The following is a 24,999-nucleotide window of genomic DNA, read 5'->3' as shown; positions in this document are numbered from 1 at the left end:
GGATGAGAGGACAAGGATGAAAGAAATGTTGAATTTCTTGTGGAAGCTAAGCGCAAGACTTGTGAAGGTAGAAGTTGCAGCGGTCGCACTGGTAGTAATCAGAACCATAACAGAACTTACCACATGCCTGACAACAAACTTCACTGTCTTCCTTACTAGAAAGTGTCAGTGGATGACCATGGCTGATATGTTGAACGATCTGCTGGTTACCTTCAGGAGATGTATTGGTCAATAGAGCACATTCCACTTCAATTTGGAATGTCCAAGCATAATTCATGGAGGAAAAATTTACATTGGTTGCAGCCATAGGTAAGAGCAGGAGTACCCCAAAAAAGGCTTTCCATATACTATACAGCAAGTTTTATTAGCATGATCTTCCTTCTGGTCAACAAGTTTCAGAGGATGCTGATGACTGAAATGTTGGATCTGCTTATCATCTTGGGGTTCTGTGATTGGATTCACGGCACATTCAACATCCAGATCAAAAGCACATCTCCCATATCTGAAGGAAAAGGCTTAATCAAAATTTTTGGAACAGGCCTGGCATGTGAAGGAACGGTTTGCAACAAGGGTGAGAGGGTTGGGGTGGAAGAAATATTGGATCACTTGTGGAAGCTCAGAACAGGATCTGTGAAAGTAAAACTTACACTTGGTGGATTAGTCCTGCAAGTGTTTTTCCCCCTTATTACTATTATTATTATTATTTTTTCTTTAAAGGGAACAAAGGAAAAAAAGCACACAACTAAGATGGGCAGCTCCCAAGAAAAGCCACGCCACATAAGTCCCGGAAAAGCAGGGGTGAAAAACCAGAAGGGGGATGCTCCAGGAAAGTAGTACCCAGCGGATGAGAGCTAACCAATCTGCAGAATGATTTCTCTCCCTATACACATTACGAACATAAACTTCCCAGTCCCTGCTCATCAAATCCCTTATACCATTCTCCATATTACAATTGTAATTTTTTTCCGCTTTATTATTTAGTATTTATGATCAAAATAAAGGCTACCTGCGAAATGGATTCTTAATCTGGCTCTTTCTTCTCACAAGTCGACTTGCTTAAGTTTATTTGCTTTAGAGTCTTTGTTTTTATTATATTACTTCTCACTTGCCAATAATCTCTTGCCCAGGACCGAATCACGGGTCTATTAACAGTGAAATTTGATTCAAAAGTTGAAACTTCTGTTTTATCTCAATTTTTTCCTCAACTTTCCTCGATTTATTGTTACTGAAAACGTGAATTCGTTAAAAGAGAGCTCTAACATTAGAGAGTCTAGATCTCAATATAATTAAAAATAATTCTACTTGATATTTTATTCATAATTTGATCTTCTTATAAAAAGTAATACATGATTTCACATATGAAATTTTCTACTATTGGAAACTAACATTTAAAGCCATAATTTAAGATAATGACCATTAGAGTAATATCTTAATTGTGATATTTATTTCTGCTGAATCCACCATTGATATTAATTTATTTGTTGTCACTCATATTACCATTGATAGAAATCTCTTCTGGATCAAGTCTTTCATAGTTTTACCCACAAATGCATCCATAACACATACATATTTATATATATATATAACAAACATTTATATATTTTTCTATGAATTTGAATTTTTCAAAATTTATTTTTATTCAGAGGGTAAGAAATCTGAAACATAGATAGCCAACCTATGCAAACACAACTTGCCTTTTAAGCAATGAAAAAACAAATCGCTGTGTAGAGAACATAAGAAGTGATTTATTTGTCACCAACAGCAACAATGAGAGTGAGAGAGAGAGAGAGAGATGGATGTACCCCTCAAATTCATTATTCAAAGTGTTTATACAATCAACAACACAGAGAATCCAACCCAGAACAACAAACCATCCAAAAATGTCATGCAAGGAGAATATTGCAATTCCTACAGCGGTTGTCACAGAGACAAACCATACTATACACCTCAGATTATTAAGAAACATCCACAGTGCCTAAAGTCATATAACAGGCCAAACCTTATTGGCTCCGTAACCAATTCTTGCTTCTCTAACTATATAAAAAAATGTAGAGCAGCTTAATAGTAACTAAGCCACTTAGTAACTAATTGATTAAAAAACAAAAATACCCATTTATTCCACCATTGGACTGCCCACAGCTGGACTTCCTAGTGGCTTCCCACGACCCATGGTGAAACCCCTGGTCCCATCTGGCATTCTTGGACCCCTGAAGGTATGTTTACCAGACGCTTCACACTGGGGAGAGCTAACAGACTGTGGGGAAGGGGCAAGCAGGCCTCGCCCACCATGGCTTTGACCACGTCCTCTGCCCTTGCCACGACCTTTTGCCCATCCCTTCTTCAATGACCCTGAATTTTCTTCCACCTAAGCGAATTTCATGTGACATTAAAACAACTCTCACTATTGGAAAAACATAATTTTCCTTTAGATAAATGGTGTAGCAATGTTGACAAATTAGGCGAATGGTATATTGTTTCTGCTATGCAAGGTAATTTGTATGCCAAATCCAGCATGACTTTTGCAAAATGTGACATGAAAGCGTTTAGCTTAGAAGTTTAAGATACAGAGTAACACATAATTTCTCTTGATTAAATAAAATAAATCAGTTTTTAGCAACATGCAATGATGCTGCAAATGAAAGTAAAACTTTTCCGGATCCATCCCTGTTCCATGGTAGTATCAAACTGAGAAATTAGTAAATATGCATATTATCGTGCACAGAAATGCCATAGATTGGTCAGACAAACAAAGTTTCTTACATTACTCTCTGTGGCAGGTTCTGCATTGTGCATTTGAGAAGAATCTTCATTTGATTCAGGAACTGGAAAATCTTCTTCATCCAAAAGGCCATCGAAGTCAGACTTTCTGCTCTTGAGAACAGATTTTGGCTGGAAAATTTCGCATTTAAGGAAACTACATTAAGTTTAAGAATACATGAAGAAGATACTGGAATTAATAGCTTAGTTTAGCCATACGGAGCATCTGGGCAGCACCCTAACTCGAAGGCCTTTCCTCCAATCCCTTTCGTCATTCAACTTCTCAACCTGACAAAGTAAAAACTCTCATTTCATTGCAAAAAGAAGAATGAATAGCCAATTATATATCTCGGTATCCTAACAGTCCGGACATACCGCTTTTTCTGCTGTATCTGGATTCTCAAACTCCACAAGTGCATGCAGCTTGAAGGGGAAAAAGACCGAAATAGAGTTAATAAGAAAATCTTCTTATCAAACTGTCTTGTTTTGAAAGCAAAACTTGCTTTGATTCATAATTAATACCACCAATACCTTGTTGCTCATGAAGAAATCACTTTTATTACGAGAAGAATTGGATTCTTGAGGATGACATATTCTGATGGTTCTTACACTGCTTATGTATGGCAATTATTAATATGAAACAAAGATATATACTAAAACAAGTAAAGAAATATTAAGTTATAAATTTAACCTTCCAACCACACTAAATATTTTCTCAAGGTTTTGATGAGAGTGATCTTCAGGCAAATTCTCCACCACAACAGTACGAGACTGCAAGGTGAAAGGAACATACTTGACATTAACAAAAAAGGTCTTAAATCAACACTTTTAAATCATTTATCTAACGGAGGAAGTACCCCATGCCTACCAGCAATTCTTCTCTGTCTTTCTCAGTAAAAGGGACTTTACGTTTAACTTTCTTGCCATCTTCACTGACAACCTTAAGCCACAACAATAACGGCAGTAATTTTAAGGATTATTAGATGATGATGATGATCATTCTAAATTCCATAAGTTGCTTTAAATGATAACAAAGGAATTGTGTAATTTAAGCTAAGAACTCACAAGTTTTGAAGAGGACTGGAGTGCCTGGGCAAGCAAATGGTTATTATTGACTAGGGACTTCATTTTCTTCGTGGAAGCAATGACAGATATCAGTACTGTGGTAGAGCCAAAACGTTTAAAGGAAGGCCGTCTCAGTCAGAAGTATAACTAACTAGTATTACTGAAATTTATGGTTTCATAACAAACTCTCCCATGATCCTTACCATAACCTTCAGGATCTTTGCTTATGTGTTTTGACATGGACTCATTTGCAAGAAGACTCATGTCACTGAACTGGTACTCCACCTGTTTTACACACAAACAATCTCTAGATTCAGAAGGCAATTCAAAATAAAACTGAGATTCTCATAATGAACAAAATACCATTTTGACATAATTCTGCATTAGGACCAAGGTGTGAATAACCCCACCATATAGAATGAAAAGAAAAAGAGGCCTATTTCACCAAAATGCAAAGCGCAGAGCTCTGCATTCATTTTGATTACTGACCAAGATGCATGCTTCTAAATATACCTACTACCTGGACTTTTTAGATATAAATCTCGAAACAAAATAATGTGCAGAGAGACCTGATCTCGTTTAATGCGTAAATAAAAGGAAGGAATATAATAGTATGTAAACAGAAAGGAACACATAGCAAACAGTCAGGAGATAAAAATGACAAAGAAGTAAACCAAATTATTAAAAAAAAAAAAAACCATGAGAGAAGATTGAGACACTAAACAAGACCTTGGCAAGTTTAAAAAAGATTTTAGAAGAAAAAGGAAAGGAAAATATTTCAAAGCAAAAATCCTTTTACTTAGGCATTTACAGCAATAGATAATCATAGTTGATAGCAACGCTTATATACAAGTAGTTGAATTTTGATGGAGGGATCAGTAGCAACTTAATAAAAATGTAAACTTTCTAGTTATGATCACTATCAACATATCATCTTATAAGATTTCCTCCATACTGATCATCAGATAATATTTGTGCTAGATCTAAATGAATATTAATTTTAATCCCTAAAGGCAAGCAATGATGCTACAAAGAGACATTGACGACCCAAAATTGCTAAGAATAAAATAAATCTGCGAACCAATCTTGCTAAATCCAAGTAGCATAGTTGAATACCTGCCTCATTCTTCCCTCATCCCCTCAAAGTGCATACGCCAAAACATTATCACAATCACCCAAAAAAAAAAAATGGCTGAAAATAATCGCATTCACAAGGCTATAAGAGAACGCAACAAAAGATCCGCAACCCATTCATGAAATTGAAATATGAATAATCCAATAAAATATAGAATTGAGAAACCAAAAAAGAAATCATTAAAAAGAAAAAAAAGAAAGGAACCTGTTTGAGGATCTTCTGGCGAAGATCATCGGTAAGAAGAGTAGTCTTATTGGAGGAATTGGGCAAAGCAGGATTTGGATTAGAGATCAAATAGGCATGAGGGTCTTGTTCCCCAAGGAAAAACCAGTCAGATCCAGCAGTAGCTCCAAGATAATGAAAGCAAGGATAGAAATAACCAGAAATTGGCATCTGGGTCTGAGCGGCGGTGGTGGGAGAATGAGATCTTGGGACGAATTCAGGTGCCTGAGCATTGAGTTTGAAGGGCGAACTAGTACTACTACTACTAACACTCTCACACGGTTTGGATTTGATTGTTACTTTCAATTCCTTATCATGATGGGATATTTCTTTTTCTTTTTCTTCTTCTTCAATCTCGCGATGGGGCTGTGCTTGAGCCATGATTATTGGATTTGTGATTGAGAAATCTCTCTGTCTCTCTCTCTGAGGCCTCAGCCACCTGTTTGATGGATTGGTTGAAGAGAGAGTGTTCGTGTCATGTAAAAACTGTCCCTCTTTTCCCTGAAGTTAGTAACTGTATTATGAGATATTGAATCCACATTTCGCGCCAAATATAGAGTTTTTTTTTTTAATTATTTTTTAAAAATTTTTCATGACACAAGACCGTTGGCTGTGGGTTTGACCAGTTATTTGAGGTTTGGATTTTGCCACAAACCTACAATTAACTGTTAACACTTCCGTTCTCTCTCTTCTTTCTTCTTCAATCTTCCACCTATGCGCCTGTTTGACATTGATTAATTTGGAAGGTCAAAATTATTTTTTTAATAAAAATATTATTAAAAAATAATTTAAATAAAAAATTATTTTATTATTTTAATATTATTATAATTAAAATTTATTAAATTTAATATTAAATTATTTTTTAATACTTTTTAATAAATATATTTAAAAAAATAATTTTCTCACTATCAGTATAACAGTAATGCTAAAGATACCTTCTAAATTTTTCTTAATGAACGGATGGATTTTACCTCAGCCCACCAATTGCCAAAGTTAGCCCACTCTTCACAAGAGAAGGCCCAAAAAGATATGTTAGGGTTTGGTTAATCCAACCATTGATCTGGGTCAGGTACAATTGAAAACTGGATTGAGGCCCAAAATGAAAATTCAGAGCAGCCCCTCACACACACACATGGCTGTCAGATAATGTGATGGAAGCCAAAAATTGCTACCCTACAGTGGGAGGGTATGATATAATCATTTAGAATAAGATTTTGGAAGCCATGCTTGTCCAACTCCATCAATAACAAAGCTACAACAAGAGGAGAGGACTTGTAAAAGTTGTATTAAAACTTGAGACACTAATCAAGTTCCAAGCCACCCCATCAAAAAAATGCCACCTTTTGTCTTAGTGCTAGAATCAATGTCTATTGGTAATAATCATACACTCTTGTACATTATATTCACATTAATTATAGTTGAAAATTCACATTTTTTAGCTGCTTATAGGGCATACTTGATGAGCCCAATGCTTCAAAATGGAAAGTTAAAGTCATAAAGTACCATTAAAACTCATGTTGTCTGCCTTTGCCATATGATCACAATTCACCCCTTCTTGAAAAGCTTTGTCTACATAAAAGACAAAGAATGGTTTTCCTTTTTCTTTTTTAATCTTTGTCTATTACATGGGAAAGTTACATGTGACAGACATCCATCTCTTAATTCTTTTGAAATGGGAAGTCTTAAGTTTTTTTTTTTTTTTTCCCTCTTAATTCATGAAAGAATTACTATCTATAAGTTTAATTTTAGGGTAAATTATAATAAAATTCCTAAAGTTTAACAAAACTCACAAATTAATCTTTATTATAAATTTGGTAACGATCTAGTCCTTAAATTTTATTTTCGTTAACAATGTGGTCCTTATATTTTCTTTCTATTAAAAAATTAATCCATATGACAAGTAAATTTTGAGTAATTTATTAATAAAAGAAAAATGTAATAACTAAATTATTGACGAAAATAAAATTTAAAGACTAAATTGTTACCAAACTTATTTCAAACATTAATATATGAATTTTATTAAATTTTAGAGATTTAATTGTAATTTACCCTTAATTTTATTGAGGATTCCTCACCCTGAGGCATTTAGTTGTAAATGCTTCAACAGTTGAGTTAATGAAAATTAAAATAATAATAATAATAAATAAATTAGGGTTTCTACGAGATGAAAGAAATGATGACTTTTAAAATAAGTTGTTGGTTGGCCTTTTTGCCAAATAACTTTTTTCTAGGTTGGGCTTTTGATAGCTTTCTTCCAATTTAAAGTTTCCCAATTATAACAGACCTATTAAGAGGGATCATCACATCTGGGTGCTCTTTGAAGGAATCTTCTATAGGAATACTGTTCTTATGTGGGACCAATTTTTCATACATTCTAATCTAAGCTGAGATGTGGGTAGATGCACATATTCTATTCTTTATCTTCTAATAAAAGAAACACAACAGTCCTTTAGATTTCAAAAATCTAATCACCAAATTAATTAATTAGTTAATTAACCCTTATTAGAAGGACAATATTAATGAGAGGCTCCATCATTTTCCCTCTCACTTCTTTCACCGAACAGTTTATGCCATATTTAAAGTGAGCCTATCAATGTGGGCTCCTTCATTATATCTTGTCTGTAAGATTCTCTCTATTATTTTGTTTCTGAGAGTGACTGTTTTGTCATGCACATAGCAACTGATTGTGTCTTTTTTTTTTTTGAAAAACATATATATATTATATAATAATGGGATACTACTGGATTAGGTGAAGGATAAAATCTTGAGAAGTTTTAACAATTGACTAATTAAGAGGCTGTTTGCAGACCACATAATTCAGTCAGCAGGCGCAAAATTATACATAGAATTATACTGTTCTGTTTGTCTAATGATAAATATCTAATCAAGAAGGAAGAAGGAATATAGAAGGTATGGCCATTCATGAAGAAGGAGAAGAAGAATTCACAAAAGGGTATGCAGTGAAATAGTCAAAATCCAAATTCTGGGATGAATGAAATTACCATATGTGAATATCTGACCCCCCCTTTTTTTTTTCTTCCTCTGTTTCTACATTTACCAGAAATAAAATCTGCCATTAGGCCTTGGGTCAAAATCAGTTTTGGTCAGATATGCATTGTTTTCCAAACAGAACTTCAATTGAAACAGTAAACTGAACATTTTAGTGAAAAGAATCTTAAAGAATAATGACAAGTGATTATTTGTCCACTTTATCATTTCCTTGAAAAAGAAAACCTCATTTCCAGAATACTTTAAATTGGACACATTCACAATAATGTGAAGGAATATAAACCCCAAATACTCTCACAATACTAGTCTGGATCTTGCATTGTCTTTTTGCAAACCCAATAAACTAATCAGTAATCAACAACACAAAGGGAAAAAAATATATTAGAGCCAAAACAAAAAGGGCTAACTTACAAGAAATAAATGTAGAAATATAGTTCCATGGAAATAATGTAGTGGGAATGACATGACTTCTGAAAAATCGTCAAGACCTATTAAAAAAGATGGGGGCTGTCAATATTGAAAATGAGATGTTCCTAATTTCCTGTTTAATTCCCTTAGGAGACGGCAAAGTTTACAAATGAATAGGAATCTTACAATAACTCCAGGTGGAAAGCTAGCTGTGTTCCTTCAAAGTTTCTTTCCTTCCTTGGCCTTTCTTGCAAACAGATGGAGGATTTGTCAAGAAATCCCTGTCAGAATTTTACCAAATTTTATCTTTCTCCTAAAGCAAATCAAAGAGAAGAACTTTCAGCAAGTCTTAAAGCAAAATATACAAGACCTAGTTATCCAAGAAATCATTTCAATATAAATATATTCCAGTGAATGAAGTTTCAGAGCAAGAAATTCTTCATCTGAACTTAGAAACGTTCCAGAAGGAAACAAGTTGAACTAAAATCTCTAGCAATGAAACATTTCCAATCCTCATATTGGCAAGAAAATTTCAACACACAGGAGTTGTAATAATCACGCAGGAAAAGCTTTGGGGTATGAGAATGAGGCCTTGTTTCTTCCATGCAAACATGGATATGAGAATTCTTATATCAATCCCGAGAGAATACAAAACTCAATTTTAAGACAGAAGGAAAGCTAATCCTGCAAAATTTCACAGCCTCTCACTCTTAAGATCCCTCTCCATTATGTAACTTCGAGTATTTTTTTTTTCAAGTCATATAACCTTCCCATGCATAATTTTATCTGCAAAATTTATGGTGGATAAACTCTATACATCATCTTTTCCTGATCTCTGAATATGACTTTTCCAGCTATAGCCCTCAGATTTAGCATCCTCATCATTTTCCATGCTATCACCTCCAGTAGTAGAGGTCCCTCCAGTGTTTCCTGCCAACTGCAGGGGACCTTGAGGAGAGCCGGACTGGGAACTGGTAGCCTTCGAGGAGTCACCATACTGATCTTGGGACATCCACAAACCCCCCAAAACAACAACAGATCGGTTTGCAGGGGCAGCTGTAGCTGGTGGCATTCTTCGTGTATGAAGTCGGTATTTCTGCAATGACAAGAAATATTTTAGTTTTCCATCAGTCTTAAAAATTTCACGACTCTTAAAATGAGGCAAAGCAATTTAAGCATTTTCTTCCGTGCTTCCGGTGAATCAAACAAAATAAAGAGATGGAAAATTGAAACTCACTTGCAAATGACTCTTCACTTCGTCATTGGTCAAGCCATCAACTTGCATTAGTTCTCTAATCTGCTTTGGAGTAGCAGCTGCAAAAATATCAAGAAAATTTCAAATTATATCTTCAAAAAAAAAACATAAATAGCTTAACAGAGTTAATAAACCCCGAAAATCGACCAATTTTACTTTCAGACTTCCATCAGATTCATTAATCTTTCACATTCCAATCTCTTATGTCATCTCTATCTCCATGGTGCTCACCAACTTAATGCAAAAAATTGCAAACTTTATCACTTCAACAAACTCTTAACTTCACTTTCCATTTTGGAAGAGCATCCTCACATTAAGAGACAAAAACACCATCCATTTTTTGCACTTTCCATCCACCATTCATTACACTTTGCAATATCAGGAATCTCAATTCAATAGACTTAGGACCAAAACCACCATAAATGTTTCATTTGAAATTAAATTTACTATCATATCCTAACCTTGAGAGCCTCCAAGTTGTTGTAAAGCATTGACAAACCGGCGATGCAACTCTGGGGACCAGCACCTCCTCTGCTTCCTAGCAGTTTGTTGCTGAGATGGTTGTGGACCATTTCGTAAATTTGATTGAGGATTAGGGGCAGAACAGGAAACTGCTCTACTACAACTGATTCTTGAACCTGTAGAGCCAGATTCTGCCCTTAAGTTCTTGATTCCAGGAGTTAAGAGAGAGAGACCAGGAACCGGCAATTCCTCACTTGTATTATTATCCTCCTTCCTTGATAAACCAGAGTAGGTCCTAAATGGCATAAATGTTCTTGCTGCACTCCTGCTTTTGCAGGCCTGGAATGTATCCTCATGTGCAAATTGATTTCCTTTCTTAGTTGTCTGTCCAAGCAAATCATTTACAAAAAAAAAGACAGATCAATCCCCATTTTCTCTCTTTTATTAAAGAATTTTCAACTTGGAAACACATCACACAAAGTCGCGTGAACTTTTATAAGCACACAGTTATTTTTGGTGTTAATGTGTACCTCGGCCTCTAGTTTGAGATTTTGTTTTTGATCAAAGATATTATCGGTAGAGGGATGATCATTAGTGTTCCACAACTGAACAGAGCTCATCCAATTTTTCTTGTCTCTAGAGTCTTTTTCCATTTTGATCGGACAATCTTGTTCATCGTCATCGTCATCATCATCATCATCATCATTACAGTTTTTCTTCAATGGGATGAATTCTTCTAAAACTGGTTGATTATTTGATGCTGCACATTGTATTGACTCTGCCTTCAAAAATAGAATTGCTGCAACAAAACAATAAAAAACAGCCCAATATAAAAATCATCAGGAACCAAAACAGGTTTATTAGTCTAATATCGGAATTAGTCTCCTCCTTAAAGCTAAAAAAAAGAACAAGAAAAATCCATTGATCAAATTCATAAGATATTAATTAAAAAAACAAAAACCCATTTCTCATGCTGAATTCTTCCATTTCAGAACCCAAAATCAAAACAAACCCATTGACCAAAATTCATCAAAATCTCAAAAATCAATCAATCAAAATTATTAAAAAAAATGAAATAATTTTCTTAGAAAAAAAATATCACCCATAGCAACAAGTAGGGCAATTTAAAACTCAATTTAAAAGAAAAAAGAATGAAAAAACCAACCAAGGCAATTTAAAACTCAATTTAAAAAAAAAAAAGAATGAAAAAACCAACCGTCATTCAATAGAAGCATGCAAAGAGGGAGCTCGCGCTTAAACGCATCGATCTTCCTCATTTCCTCTTCCAATCCTTTGAGAAAACCGTCAAGTTTGGAGACCTTCTCCGAAACGTCCCCGATCATCGATACCTCCTTGAGGCAATCACTGATAGTTTTGGGCACATAAGTTGGCCTAAAATCCAAGCTCAGTTCAGGAGGAATCGAACCCATTTCTTATCCGTCACAAAAAGCTAAGATTCTCCTCCCTAATTCCCTCCCCTTTCTCTTTCCTTCTCTATATTCAGATGTTTCGTCAACAGATGGAAGTGTGAAATGAAATCAGGAGAGACGGAGAGATGGTGAGATCTATATATAGAGAGAACATAGATATGTGATGTAGTGTGAGAGAGAAGTGTTTTCGTTTTTTCCTGATAAAAAAAATAAATTAAATTAAATTCAGAGAGAGAGAGAGAGAGAGGAAATATAACTAAGAAAGGCGAAGATTCTGCTGTGGGTTTTTCGGGTTAAAAAAATCTATTTCGCGTCGTCGCATATTTTATCTTTTAAAAATAAATAAATAAATATATACATATTTGTATATTTTCATCCGCTCTATAACACACTGAGTCAACTCGTTTCGCTTCCAATCCTTTTTAACTCATAAATTAACTCATCATTATTATTACATAATTAAACAAGTCAATACACAATTATCTATAATCTACCCTTTTAATGAAAAATTTTTATATAAATCAATTTACTGTGAATTTAAAATATAAATATATATAAATTTTATTATTTATGATTGGTCAGATATAAATAAAAAAATTATATTTTAATTATATTATTTGCACAAATATATTTTAGCATATAGGTAATACTCAAATTTTAAAATTGGCATAAAAATTTTAACAATATTTTACAAAATTTAGGGTTAAAAAAGTTTAAGTTTCAAAAATTATCTTTACAAATCAAGAGAGGAAAGTATCATTTTGTCTCTCATTTTGAATTAATATAAAAAAAATTAAATTTAATTAAAAAAAAAGGAGGGATTTTTTTTAACTTTGAAAAGTCAATTTTTAATAATAATTAAATAATTTTTTTAATGGAACTTCATGGGGATCTCTTGGAGGATGGAGTGGTTGTAGCTTGAGTCAAATCAAAGGACCATATATTAGCACAAGTATGAGTAAAAATGGAAGAAATTCAAGTTGAAGGAAACTTCCCATCAAGCCTCCTTCCATTATGCACATGATCTAGCTATAATCAAAAGCCTTACAAAAACCACCACTATGGGAGGTCAATGGTTATGATGCTGGATTCACACAACACATTATCTGAATTTATATAAACTCAAAATTAAAAACTAAAATATATTTTTTATATTAATTAATTTTAACTTAATAATAATATAAATTATTTCCAATACTATAATGCCTTATTCTCTCTAGAAAACTCTCTCCTATTTTCAGTTTTTTCATCTTTTCTCTCAATCCCTCCTGTCTTTCTCCCTTTTGATATCCCCATTTATAAATAATGTGTAAATCTAACTATTTAATGCTTATTTGTAATTGTAAAATTGTTTTGTAATCTATGAAATAGAAATATGTAATTTTTGTAAAATTAAATATGGTGAATTTTATTTCCTAGAAAAAGGCTTATGAGATAAAGATGATTAATATCAGCTGATGTTCAAATTGCTCACTTTATTTAGGAACAAAGCTTAGTCCATAACCCACAAGCACCAAACATATTAAATAAAACTTAGTCCATTTTTAGTGAAGAAAGTGTGAAATGACTTTCTACTTTTCAACAATTAGTCTTAATTTTTTTAAATTAGTCCATTAGAAAAAAAAATTAGAATGTATTGAATCAGTCAAATTGACTTGCCCTTTTATTATTATTATATTTGATATTAAAGCTTAGATTATAGTGAGAAAATGGAATTTACAGTCAAATAAAGAAGAAGTATAATAATTAGAAAATAAATAAATATATTATACTATATTGACCCTTTTTCTCCTTCTCTTGTGGTGTATGACAATAATTATTCACTCCCTTTAAAGGAAACAAGAGAAGGCCACCAAGATGGAATGTTGAGGTAATTCAATGGCCAATAAGATTTCAAAACTTGCATAATAAATAGTCTAGTCTGATTTGTTATTGTGATTAAAGATATAATATTTGTCTGATAAATTTAGATTTAAATTTTTATTTTTTTAATTTCTTACTAAAAAAACTATATTTTTATAATCATATCTTAATACCTAATAAATTTGTTATGGTACACAAGTGAGATTTGTTTTTTTCACTAATGGCAAGATTCTTCTATGTTGATGGAATTGGACTTTTTTCTCAACTTCAAAGGGAATCACTACTTTTTGTATGCTTCATTGGTGGATTAGAAATTTTTGTTCTTTTATTGAATGGTCATCTTTGCTCAATGCTCCACACCACCTAAGGAATCTTGGTTTTTGCATAAAACCAATTGATGCTTCTTCTATTTAATACCCCAATGAAAGTGGGAATAGAAGCTTTGTATGCAAGGGACTTTTCTTTAATTTTCATATAAATAAAATAGTCAAATTTTTCAACCCATAAAACCCATTTCATTCATATTAATTTTGTAGCTAAGTTTTGCTAAAATTGTTTTAGATATTTTAATCATATTTCAATTATTTGCACATACAAGACATATAGTTTATAAATAATAAAATAATTTTTATTTATTAATATACATCATAAAATACATATAATCTTCTCATAAAAAATATATAAACATATAGACAATTAAAATCTTTTATTCAGAGAGGATCATGGTAGAAAAGAATAATTTTTTAATAAACACAAAATAAATATATTATTGTAAAATCATTAATCTAATGTTATTTATTTTTTATTATTTGAAAATTATTTTTTAAAAACAAATTATTAAAATAATAATTTTTTAACTTTTTTACATTATAAAAACTTGCATCCCATAATTAGCTAAACGAAAATTCTAATTGCAAATACAAATTATATATTTTTTTTCCATAAATTTTAGAGGATTTTATCATATTTTCTGAAAAGAAAACCTTTGAAAAAGTTTTTAAAAAAAAAAAAAAAAAATTCCCTCCCAAGGACAGATAGTATAACATGTGAAAGCTTGATTGGAGTGTATTGATTATTCAACACCTACCTCATAAAAAATAAAAAATTAAAAAATTAAAAAATGTAAATTATAGAGAGGGATTTGTCAATTTCTTCATACCCAGCACAAGGGGCTTAGCTTAGAGATCAGGAATCTTGGGTCATGTGTGGGTCCCAAATTTTGATGCTGCCTGATCCTTCATATAATATAATATTATACAAACCCATAAGATTGAAAAAAAAAATTCACATAGCCCAATTTATTTTTAATTTTTATATAAAAATTAAAACTTTTTAATTTTTATATAAAATTTAAAATTTTTTAATTAATGAAATTTATTTTAGCAATATTATGATATTCTTTAATAAAATAAAAAATTAATATAATCAAAATAAAGCAAATAAAAAAGATGCCTTTTTTTTTTCAAAACCACAAAAAAGGACAACCTTTTACAGCCAAATGGATTCATCATTCCGTGTTTTCTCTTCCATAGAATTAAGAATCTCTCTCTCCAATCAAAATTATTTTGTTTATTTTAATTATAATTAATTATTCAATTTAATTGGATTGTTTTTCATTATTTAATTTTTTTAAATTTCTAAAAATAAAATTGATCGGATCCAGTCCGGGTTCCCTCGTCTCCATTAGTTTTGCCGATGCTTTTACTCAAAGAATCTCATCAGTACGCACTTTGAAATACCTGTTCTACCCTTTTCCTCTTCTTCTCTTCTTGGTTTTGGATCTTCAAGTTCTAGCTCTAGGTCAAGAGTTTATAAATAGTTGGCATTTCATTTGTCATTATAACACGTAAAAAATTATTATTTAATATCTATATTTTAATAAAATTAATTATTTAATTTAAAAAAAAATATTATTTATTCCACTTATAAATTATATAGTATTTCCCTTAATTTTTTTTATTAGCTAATAAATTTTAATTTCAATTAAACTATTATTATTTAATTTTTTTATTTTGATAAAATTAATTATTTTCATTAAAATAAAGAGACTAAATAGTAATTTGATTATCATTAAAATCTATTAACAAATAAAAAATTTAATAGTGTTTTTTTATATTTCCAAGTAATCAAGTAGATAAATTAAAAATTTACTTTCTAATAGAAAAAACACAAAAAAAATACTTAGGGAATTGAATGATTTAGATTTAGTCTGTATATAATAAAATTTTTACTTTAACCTAGAAATATATTTTTCAAAATATTATTTTTTAAAAATATAAAATGAATTAATTATTTTTATCAAAATAAAAGAATTAAATAGTAGTTTAACTATCATTCAAATTTAATGACTAACAATAAATTTGATGAAGGAATTGAAGAGTTGAACAAAAGTGAAATATAGAGACCAAATTTTCAAAATATAAAATTAAATAATTAATTTTATTTATAAACAGAGACTAAATAATAATTTTACTCATATAAAATTAAAGACCTTTGGAAAATCAAACCCTTTAGAACAAAAGATGTTTAATGGTATTGCAAAAGACAAATAAGCCCATGGAAAGGGGCACTTTAGTAACTTTGTTTTGGTGTATGGAATTCCATGTTTGGGGAGGGAAGATATTAATTAATATTCAATCTAGCTTATTAGAGGCAGTCAAAGGGAATAAGATTCTATGAATGCAGCCTCTAATGAAAGTAATGATGGCATAGAATTGGAGCCAAGAAATTAAACAACTTGACAGAGGAGATCTTTGGAGAAGAAAAGCAAAATAAAGGTTTGGTCAATTCAAGAAAAGGAGGAAGTTTGGAATAGAGACTTAGTGAAATTCTGAAAACCAACCAATTTATTATATTTTTAAAGACAAAGCAAAGCATCTAATTTTTAGATGATACTTTTTGGAATCCAAGAAAATGGTATCTATAACTATCATGTCTTATATATATATACTACCACCAAATATTTCCTTTTTCAACCCTCCTCTTTTTAATTTTTGTTGGATTGGGCTTTGTATATAAACCACAGTTTGAAGGATGCTTATTTTTCCTCATTGGAGCAATTAATCAAGTGGGGTTTGCATGCCAGAACATTGTGAAATCATTTTCACCAAAGCAAGCATTATAATATATGTTAAGCACCCATGGAGATTTGTTTTTAGAGGATTGCGGAGTAGTAGATTGAAGTTAATTTTGTTGAGTGAGTAATATGCCTTTAACTATTAAATCAAATTAGGTTAGACAATCAACGTGAGTAATATGTCTTTAATTATTAGATTAAATTAGGTTAAACAATCAAAGAAATATTTGACGATAAAATATTTAATTTCACCTTTATATTTATAAAGGAAGTTCAATTTAGTATATTTTTAACTTTTTATTTAAATTAATTCAAAAATTTCAATCAAAAATTAATTTGGTCAAAAAAATAAAATTTATGGGTTAAATTTTATGATTTTTTAAAATAAAAAGTAAGAAGCTTAATTTCTTAATTTTTTATTATTTTTGTATTTAAGTCCAAAATAAAAAAACTCAATTTCTTAATTTTTATATTTTTAAACTAAATTAAATTTAAATTGAAACTTTTGATTTGATTTAAATAAAATGTAAAAAAATTAAATTAAACTTTTCTAATAAATATAGAAATAAAGTTGAGTTTTAAGCCAATATTTTAACATAGCAATTTTGCTATGAGAAATTGGAAGCAAGCAAAGATAAAAATCTTAGGCAATAGTGGTTCATCCAATACCACAAACTAAAGAAAAAAAAAAAAATTGCAAAAGATTCACTGAATGGGCCAATTCTCATTCACTTTCAAGAAAGTTACAAACCAATTTGATTGAATCCAAAGAACAAATCAAGATACCTTATATAAGGGCTTTGGAAGAAGGCAAACACAAATCCATATCACCACTAAAGCATCTTTTCACGTGATGACAATGTCCCCTGTTAATGCCATTTGTGTGACCCTTCTTATGAGGGTATCTTTTGTCCCCATCAAATTCTTGTTTGCCCTTGTCAAGATGGAATCTTTTTAAATAATGGAAGAGGAAAGGGTATGCAAATTTACCAATTTTTGCTCCTTTCTCAGCCTCTTCTTGTCATTTAGGGTTTTTGGTGACTTTTGTCTACTTTTAGGAGTTGTTGAGTAAGCATTATGGCTTGGTCCCTGCAAGAATTCCACTTACTTGGCCCCATCTCTTTAACATCATCATTTTTCTCCATCTCCCCTTTTCACATCTTTACCCTCATTTTTCAACTCTTTGAGATAGACCCTTGCAATGATTTTCCTATGGTATGTCATATCATTTTTTTTTCTCATATAATGCATGTCTATTGGCTCCACAACCATTCAACTAGACTACATTTACTATAAATTCTTATTCTTTAAATCAATTCACTGTCAACTTAATATATAAGATATATGATGAAACTTACTTATTAAATATATGAGTTCTATATATTTATATATTTTTTAATCATTTCATAAGTTCAAATTTAAAATTTTAATTTCACTATAATTAAACTTTATTCTTCATTTGAATATATTAATTATGTTAAAAAACTACTCAATTTAAAAGTTTAAATTTATAAGTGATATAATCATCTACTTCACATCTCTTCTTGTTTGTAGGTCATCTGAAGTCCATTCTCCAACTCGAGAATTATAGGTGACGTCAGTAAGAAAAAAACTTTAAGGAGAATTTTATATTTTTAAGATTTTGACATGTTTTATTGAATTTAATAGACTCAAATGACATTTTGACAAACCATTTAATATAAAAATTTAATTTGTAAAGAAAAAACTCAAAAAATTATTTTATATTTTTAACATTGTCAAATTCAAGATAATGAAATGAATAAGAATGCAAATACCCTATAATTAGTCAAGAGATAGATTTAATTTCCACATTGATTCTCTCTTTAAAAAATTGATTTTTTTATTCATCTTTCGTGCAAAATTTCTTCAACTTTAAAGAAAAATCAATAATGAAAGTGGCCAAAAGTCCTCCATGCGCATCTTCTACAGTACGATATATATACATATAATATTACAATTTACAAGTCTTGTTTTACAGTCACATCCACAGATAGGGACCAAAAAAGAAAGTGAAAAACTTGGCGATTCCCAAGACTAAATTATGATAGATAAAAAGGGAGGCAACAATAGTCATTTCAGTTTGGTATATAACCAAAAGAAAATTAAAGAAGCCAAGTAAAATGTGCTTCTCTTTTCAAAAGATCAATGGACATTTATACTTTACATGCATCAACTCAATAAAATTCTCAAACATAAAGTTATAATTGTGATGAGATAAGTATCTTTCCCTCGAGTTGCTTCTTCTTTTGAGAAAAGCAAATATACCTTTTCATATGTAAGTTTTTCAAATTGGATACACCTTGGGATTGCCATTCTAAAAGCTAACCATATTTATTCACACACAATTATGCACCTTTAATTTATTATATGATTTTCTATTATTTTTATACCAACTTTTTGAATATAGTGATTGAGGGGTACACATGAGAGTTCAAATTTTATATAATTTATCTTTCTTTTTTTTTAATTTTTGAATTTATTATAAATAAAAAAAATATAAAAATATATCTTAGATAAACAAAAGAATAAATAATCATCATATAAAATTTTATTTTTTTAGAAAAAGAAAAAAGAAAATTTTTGGGCAGTTGCCTTAAAAACAAAAGACATAGAGGAAGGGTGTAAGAAATGTAAAAAATGAGTAATCACCTCATTTTTTTTTTTCCTTATTATAGGTCTGCATGTCATCTTGGTCTTGCCGGTAGCATCAAAACCCTATCATATAACCATGTTATTAATTCTGACTGTCAAATTCTCTTCTGACGGTTGATTTATTCATCTATGGACAAAATTTGCATGACCACCGTGTGCCCATCATGAACCATGAAAAGAGCATCCGCAGTTGGAGAAATGCATTTGCCAGCATCTCCGAAGAGACTAATCTATTCAACTGTGGAATCCAAATCTCTCTTCGCAGCTCAATTTGCACAAAGACAACGACACAAATTTTTAACAAAGTAGAGAGAATAAAATCTTTGCTTCAAAATTGCGATTGAAGATAAGCACGGCCGGGGAAGGCGGGCGGGAATGATGTGGCCGATCATATGGTGAGAGTAGGATCCGGTTCGCCGCGTAAGAACGGCGGTGCATTCTTCAGAACGAATATTGATGGGCCCCACTCCATAATATCGAATTATCAAAACGCTGTGCTCCACATTTTTCATCTTTTCTCGATTCCAATCCCAAATCCAAATTCCACTTCCCTCCCTAACCGGCAAAAGTAAACTTCTCCCTATCCCACTGTGTAAATATACGATTTGATTCTTTATATTTAATTTTGTATATATTATTATTAATTTAATAAAGAATTAAAAAATAATTAATGAGAACAAAAATGCTAATAATAATAAAATAATTAACCAGTGGTGCAAATATAATTAAAGAGAAGAAAAAATAATTAGCAAGTAGACTTGAAGGATTTTAAAATAAAGAAATAAACAGAAAAGGATAAAGATGATGAGAAATTCTTCCTCCACGACCATGAGCAAAACCAAAAAGTCTAAGTCGGCAAATCTCAGCAGAAGATAGGGCTAACAATAAGGATTCAACTTTGAAATTGATGAGAGTCAAGACATGATCATAAAGTTCACATTATCTTCACGTGAACAAGAATATTTCAATTCAACAAAAATTCTCCCAATTCAGAGTAAGTGACCTTAGATATATTGTGACAAATGTAGTCTTCTTACACCATCCACAAAATAAATAAATAAATAATATTCCTCATACTCATCCCACTATCTCAGAGATGCATCCTTTCATACTCAACCCACAAAGAGAGGATGAGAAGAAATGGATTCAAACTGGGGATGAAAATTTTCTAGGGCTTATGTTCCCCGGCTCCTGCAACAACACAAGGCAGACATCCCTGTACTAATCCTTTCCACGTCAAAGTGAAATGATTCAATGGACTTACTTTACAAGCCCATCTACCAAGAAGCCAAAAGCCCAAAGATTAGATTCTGTATCCACCCACTAAATATATTTAGGTTATGAAGAAGACTTGGCAATAAATGCCATTCGACTATAAATTTTTATCAATTGGTTTGATCACATAACTTGGCTCTGTATGTACAAAGTGTTTTCTGAGGATGAGACATAGAAAGTGAGAAAATGGCAATCAAATCTTTTTCATGCTAGGATAGGAAACCTGAGGCGAAGTCCTTATGAAGCACTGAAATACATGGTCAATCATATATCCATAAAACAAGTCCCCTATGAATTGTCATTATCACTGCATTCAGATGCCCCCTCATCAAAATCAGATCCACTATTAAAGTGTGTATTTTCAGCTGCATTATTCTCCCAGGTCTTATCACCTGCTCTTAGAAAATCTTTCAAATCATCTAAAATATAAGGTTCCACAAGTTTCCAGAACCATGTGGAATCACTTCCTAAAAAGCCTATCCAAAAAACTCTCCCTTTTCTCTTCACCCTGCAATTGAGAGATTTCGCTTTCAAATTTTCAACCACCTTCGCCACCCCCTCCCTACTTCCTTTAAGCTTCAACAAGATATCCCCAGATGATGTTCTGTGCCCACCATACATATACCAATATGCAAGAACTTGTGGTGTCAACCACCTATTGATTAGATTTGGTATCATGGCCCGACCTTTTGGCCAAAACTGATCTGCGTAGAAACCAAAGTAAGAGTGCGAGATAGTAGAAAATCTGTAAGATACATCACCACTACCATCACTAAGCTTACAGGAGGGATGTAACCACTCATGGTATTGGCCGTATAAACGTCTCCTTAAAACAGAATGTGTGCTAGAAGTCTCATTGAACTCAAACCGAATCTTGTGTTTCTTCCTTTCTTCATCTGAATCAATTTGCAAACCACCTAGCAGCAATCCCACTAAAATTTCTCTCTGATCTTTGCTTAGCTTGAGGCTTACAAGCTTCTTAACCTCTTTCCTGCTCAAGCTCAGTATATAGTCAAGCTTTTCCATCAATGAGGACTCAATATCATATTTCTTCTGGCACATCAGATCATATATCTTCTCTGCCTTCATATAATCTCCAGAAGAGAGGTACCCTTTTAGAATAATGTTGCATGATCTGGTGTCAACACCAACAGTTTCATTACTACACATATGGTTGAAGGTATCTTCTGCTTTGTGAAGATCACCGGATTTTACCAAAGAATCCAGGTATATGTTGTAAATAGTCCGGTTTGGTCGACAGGTCTCGAGGCATGCAGAGAAAGCTGACTTCAGTTTATCATGCAAATTTAAATTAAGGTACATATTCATCAGATCAATAAAAGCTGGCATAAGGGGCTTCATACCACACTTAATGAACTCCTGCATAAGCAATTCTGCTAATTCCATTTCCTGAGCTTGACATAACACTTCCATGATTTTATGATACGCTGCAACACTAGCAGAGCCCAAACTCTCCTGCATTTCCCTGAATATCTCCAAAGATTTCAAATATTCTCCAACCTTAGCAAAGACTTCCATCCTATACACAAAAGCTTGTGTGGGGAGACCACCATCAATCCTGAGGAGTTTGAGCCAAGCTCTTTCTGCTTCCTCCACATCACCCTCCCTTGAGCAAGCTCTCAGAACAGATAAAAGCAGTTCCTTGTCCTCTTCTATTCCTGCTTGCTTCATCTCTTCCCTTAGTGATGCAATCCTTCCTTTATCTATGTTGTCTTGATAGCTATGTAGCCAAATTAGGCCACCATAAACATTCTTCTGTATCTCAAGTCCAGATGTCACCAAATTATGAAAAATAAACTCAGCCTGCTTGAGATAATGTTTTGAATGTCCTCCTGGTTTGCTTATAAGAGCTCTAAAGAGAGAATTGTGCAAACTGAGTCGCGGCTGGTAACCACCCAACTGAATCATGCGATTGTAAATGCTACATGCTTCTTCCAAGCAGCCTTGTACTGGTGCACTAAGATATGCAATAACCAAAATGTGAAATGTGGACTCGCTAGGCACAAGTCCCTGATTGATGATACTGTCAAATATCTCCCTGCATTTTGCAAACTTTCCTTCCTTGCCCATGTAATCTGCTAGCTTTGTAGCCAGAGCAAAATCAAATTGATACCAGTGTTGCTGAATCATCCATTTGTACACCTAACAAACAACCAAAAAAATTTCTCAACAAAAAAATGCATCTAGTCTTACTTCATTCCAAATATTTATTATGAACTCTAGCTAGCCAAAAGAAATTTCAGCTTTATAGTCAAAGGAAAATCAATATATTCATTTTGGCTTTGAACTTCCAAAAAGTTGCATATCATTTTGAAAAACAGCTTCATTCACAAACCTGTATCCCAATTTCCAAATGCAAGTAACCTAAACTAGCACTGCTCCACCAGTAAACTACCCATTTATTAATTGCTCATATACATGTCTTGCAAATAAAATTAACATGATTAAATTAGCAATGCTGTAACAGAATCAAAACTGAAGTGTCAATCTTAAAGAAGTACCCTAAACCCAGCCTCGTGTTCGCGAATGCGCATACAATGAACCGCAACATAGGTAGCATCCTCCTGCCTCATCCACTTTTTCTGGGCGTTAAGTATCCTCACCAAAGTTCCCGCCTTGTGCGCCGGCAACTGTTTACACAGCCAGGCCAATCTCGCTCGCCTCCATTGCTCCGGCAACTCCTCCAACTCCCTGACCTCAAGCGCCGGTGAATCCATGTGCTTCTTATCTCCACCAGCGCCCGAATAACCCGGATCATCGTCGAATTTAAAAATGTCAGTTTCGTTGTCGATGTGGCTTGAGAAGTCCCATTTCTCTTCATATGCGGAAGGAGAATGGGATTCGCACGCCAACTGTTCAGTGGAAATATTGAAACACTTTAGACTCCGAAATGGGAGACGATTGTGATGGGTAAGAGAGGATGTGGGAAAACGGAGAAGGAAGAGGGGTTGCCGGGTTAAGAGATGGAGGTGGTGGCAAGAGAGGGAAATAGTGAAAGAGCGGAGGAAGGAGAGAGATGAGAAAAGGGAAGTACGCATGGGGAGAGTGAGGGTTATGTGGGGATTAGGGTTTACGAGGGAATTATTAAAATTGTGTAGAACGGTGAGAGCGGACTCTTGGGTTCTGCCCAGAAACATGGCTCTCGGTTGGTCACCGGCGAGGACAAGCAAGGGGGGTTTACTTCCCGGAAGGAATTTGGATAGAATTATACGTTAGCCAAATAGTGTTTTTTTTTTTATAATTACAAATAGAAAGTTATTTTTAATTTAATTTATAGATAAAAAAATGATTTTAAAATTATTATTCATTAAGTATCTTAATAATTTTTTTAAAATATTAATATTATATTATTTTAATAATTTTTTCACTACTAAATGAAATATTAACTGTTCTTTTTTATTGTTTTAATAAATTAAATTAATTTTAATAAAAAAAAACTTAAATTACTTTAAAAAGAACTTTAAGTAATTATCAAATACTCATCTATTTATTTTTAATTGATTTATAAATTAAAAGTGTATTTTAAATAAAAAATTAAAAATAAATAATTAAAACTAAATACTCTCTCAATTATTTGTGCTTATCAATTTATTTTAAAATAATTATTTATAAAATAAAATTTACTTTATACAAAAAATAAAACTATAATAAAAGCTCTATATAAAACTTTTTGTATTTATAAATAGTTGCATATGTACTCTTATAGATGAGGGTCAACTTACTGCTTTCAGCCTTTTTGTCTCTCCTCTGCATGCCTCATTCTTTTACTTCCATGTTTCTTTTAGTTGATGTTATTGCTATGTCCATCACCGTGACTGCAGTGGCGGTGGAGGCGCGGCCATGAAAGTAGTGGACATGGTGTTGCGCCAATTATTGAGATAGGGAAAAAAAATAATTCTCTATCTGCTTCAGCTCTTAATTTCTTGTAATTGTTGTTTTGTTTGTTAAAAATGATGGGTGTTTGTTAAATTTTTCGTTTGAGCACTTATGCTCAATGGCTGCATGATTGAGGGCAACAGCCAACAATATTTGTCCATCTCTATTCTTCAAGCTTACAGAGTTCAAGGCTCAAGGCCTAGAATTATAAATAAGTCCCATCCTAAACACATGTCCAAGAATAAGCCCAAAACCCTAAACAGTCAAACCCTAGACTGCCAAAAACCTAAAAAGACCGTCATTAGGAAAAACTGTCCATCGGAAGACATGATAGGGAAGAACAACTGCAAAGCCAAGAGACATCTCCCAGTACCAAACTATCCAAGCCATTGAGAACCCACACCCTTGCAAATGGAAAGAAATCTCTTGAAGGAAATAGGACTCAAAGCTTCTGGAATGGGAGTGAAGGATA

The 24,999-nt window shown here is 32.3% G+C and overlaps 3 protein-coding genes across 6 annotated transcripts; all 3 read right to left on the bottom strand.

Annotated features, from left to right (window-relative positions):
* Positions 1-1,774: 1,774 nt before the first annotated feature.
* Positions 1,775-5,779, bottom strand: LOC110643543 (la-related protein 6C). 2 transcript variants are annotated; one of them, XM_058141161.1, is made up of 10 exons: positions 5,162-5,779; positions 4,026-4,107; positions 3,823-3,917; positions 3,626-3,697; positions 3,449-3,528; positions 3,289-3,367; positions 3,133-3,180; positions 2,995-3,045; positions 2,761-2,889; positions 1,775-2,365 (listed from the first exon to the last, which is right to left on the bottom strand). In XM_058141161.1, exons 1-10 carry the CDS (start codon positions 5,558-5,560, stop codon positions 2,114-2,116), a joined length of 1,287 nt encoding a protein of 428 aa, XP_057997144.1. In that variant the 5' UTR covers positions 5,561-5,779; the 3' UTR covers positions 1,775-2,113. The 2 variants fall into 2 exon arrangements, with proteins under 2 accessions (XP_057997144.1, XP_021651645.1); XM_021795953.2 differs by having other exon boundaries at positions 2,977-3,045; positions 5,162-5,770.
* A 2,638-nt stretch (positions 5,780-8,417) lies between these two features.
* Positions 8,418-11,973, bottom strand: LOC110643554 (transcription factor HRS1). 3 transcript variants are annotated; one of them, XM_058140910.1, is made up of 7 exons: positions 11,530-11,973; positions 10,844-11,112; positions 10,313-10,697; positions 9,834-9,910; positions 9,414-9,692; positions 8,783-8,877; positions 8,418-8,676 (listed from the first exon to the last, which is right to left on the bottom strand). In XM_058140910.1, exons 1-7 carry the CDS (start codon positions 11,741-11,743, stop codon positions 8,670-8,672), a joined length of 1,326 nt encoding a protein of 441 aa, XP_057996893.1. In that variant the 5' UTR covers positions 11,744-11,973; the 3' UTR covers positions 8,418-8,669. The 3 variants fall into 3 exon arrangements, 2 of the variants coding, with proteins under 2 accessions (XP_057996893.1, XP_057996894.1); XR_009146092.1 differs by having other exon boundaries at positions 8,587-8,676; positions 8,783-8,909; positions 11,530-11,972; XM_058140911.1 differs by lacking the exon at positions 8,418-8,676 and having other exon boundaries at positions 8,764-8,909; positions 11,530-11,972.
* Positions 11,974-20,234: 8,261 nt separating this feature from the next.
* On the bottom strand, positions 20,235-23,894 carry LOC110643528 (pentatricopeptide repeat-containing protein At2g15820, chloroplastic). Its single transcript, XM_021795929.2, has 2 exons — positions 23,153-23,894; positions 20,235-22,793 (listed from the first exon to the last, which is right to left on the bottom strand). The coding sequence occupies exons 1-2, from the start codon at positions 23,786-23,788 to the stop codon at positions 20,919-20,921; spliced, it is 2,511 nt and encodes an 836-aa protein (XP_021651621.2). The 5' UTR covers positions 23,789-23,894; the 3' UTR covers positions 20,235-20,918.
* Between the last annotated feature and the right edge of the window lie 1,105 nt (positions 23,895-24,999).

This window comes from Hevea brasiliensis, chromosome 18 (genome assembly GCF_030052815.1).
Source record: "Hevea brasiliensis isolate MT/VB/25A 57/8 chromosome 18, ASM3005281v1, whole genome shotgun sequence".
Taxonomy (NCBI): Eukaryota; Viridiplantae; Streptophyta; class Magnoliopsida; order Malpighiales; family Euphorbiaceae; genus Hevea; species Hevea brasiliensis.
The sequence above is the reverse complement of the archived record's forward strand: the minus strand, read 5'-3'. Positions and strand labels throughout refer to the sequence as shown.

Coding starts and splice junctions, on each gene's coding strand:
- LOC110643543 (XM_021795953.2), bottom strand. CDS start 5,560: ATGGCTCAAGCACAGCCCCATCGCGAGATTGAAGAAGAAGAAAAAGAA. Junction 4,108..5,161: donor GCCAGAAGATCCTCAAACAG/GTTCCTTTCTTT, acceptor TGTGTAAAACAG/GTGGAGTACCAGTTCAGTGA. Junction 3,368..3,448: donor ATATTTAGTGTGGTTGGAAG/GTTAAATTTATA, acceptor ATACATAAGCAG/TGTAAGAACCATCAGAATAT.
- LOC110643554 (XM_058140910.1), bottom strand. CDS start 11,743: ATGGGTTCGATTCCTCCTGAACTGAGCTTGGATTTTAGGCCAACTTAT. Junction 10,698..10,843: donor ATCTCAAACTAGAGGCCGAG/GTACACATTAAC, acceptor TTGCTTGGACAG/ACAACTAAGAAAGGAAATCA. Junction 9,911..10,312: donor ACAACTTGGAGGCTCTCAAG/GTTAGGATATGA, acceptor ATATTTTTGCAG/CTGCTACTCCAAAGCAGATT.
- LOC110643528 (XM_021795929.2), bottom strand. CDS start 23,788: ATGTTTCTGGGCAGAACCCAAGAGTCCGCTCTCACCGTTCTACACAAT. Junction 22,794..23,152: donor AACACGAGGCTGGGTTTAGG/GTACTTCTTTAA, acceptor GTTGTTTGTTAG/GTGTACAAATGGATGATTCA.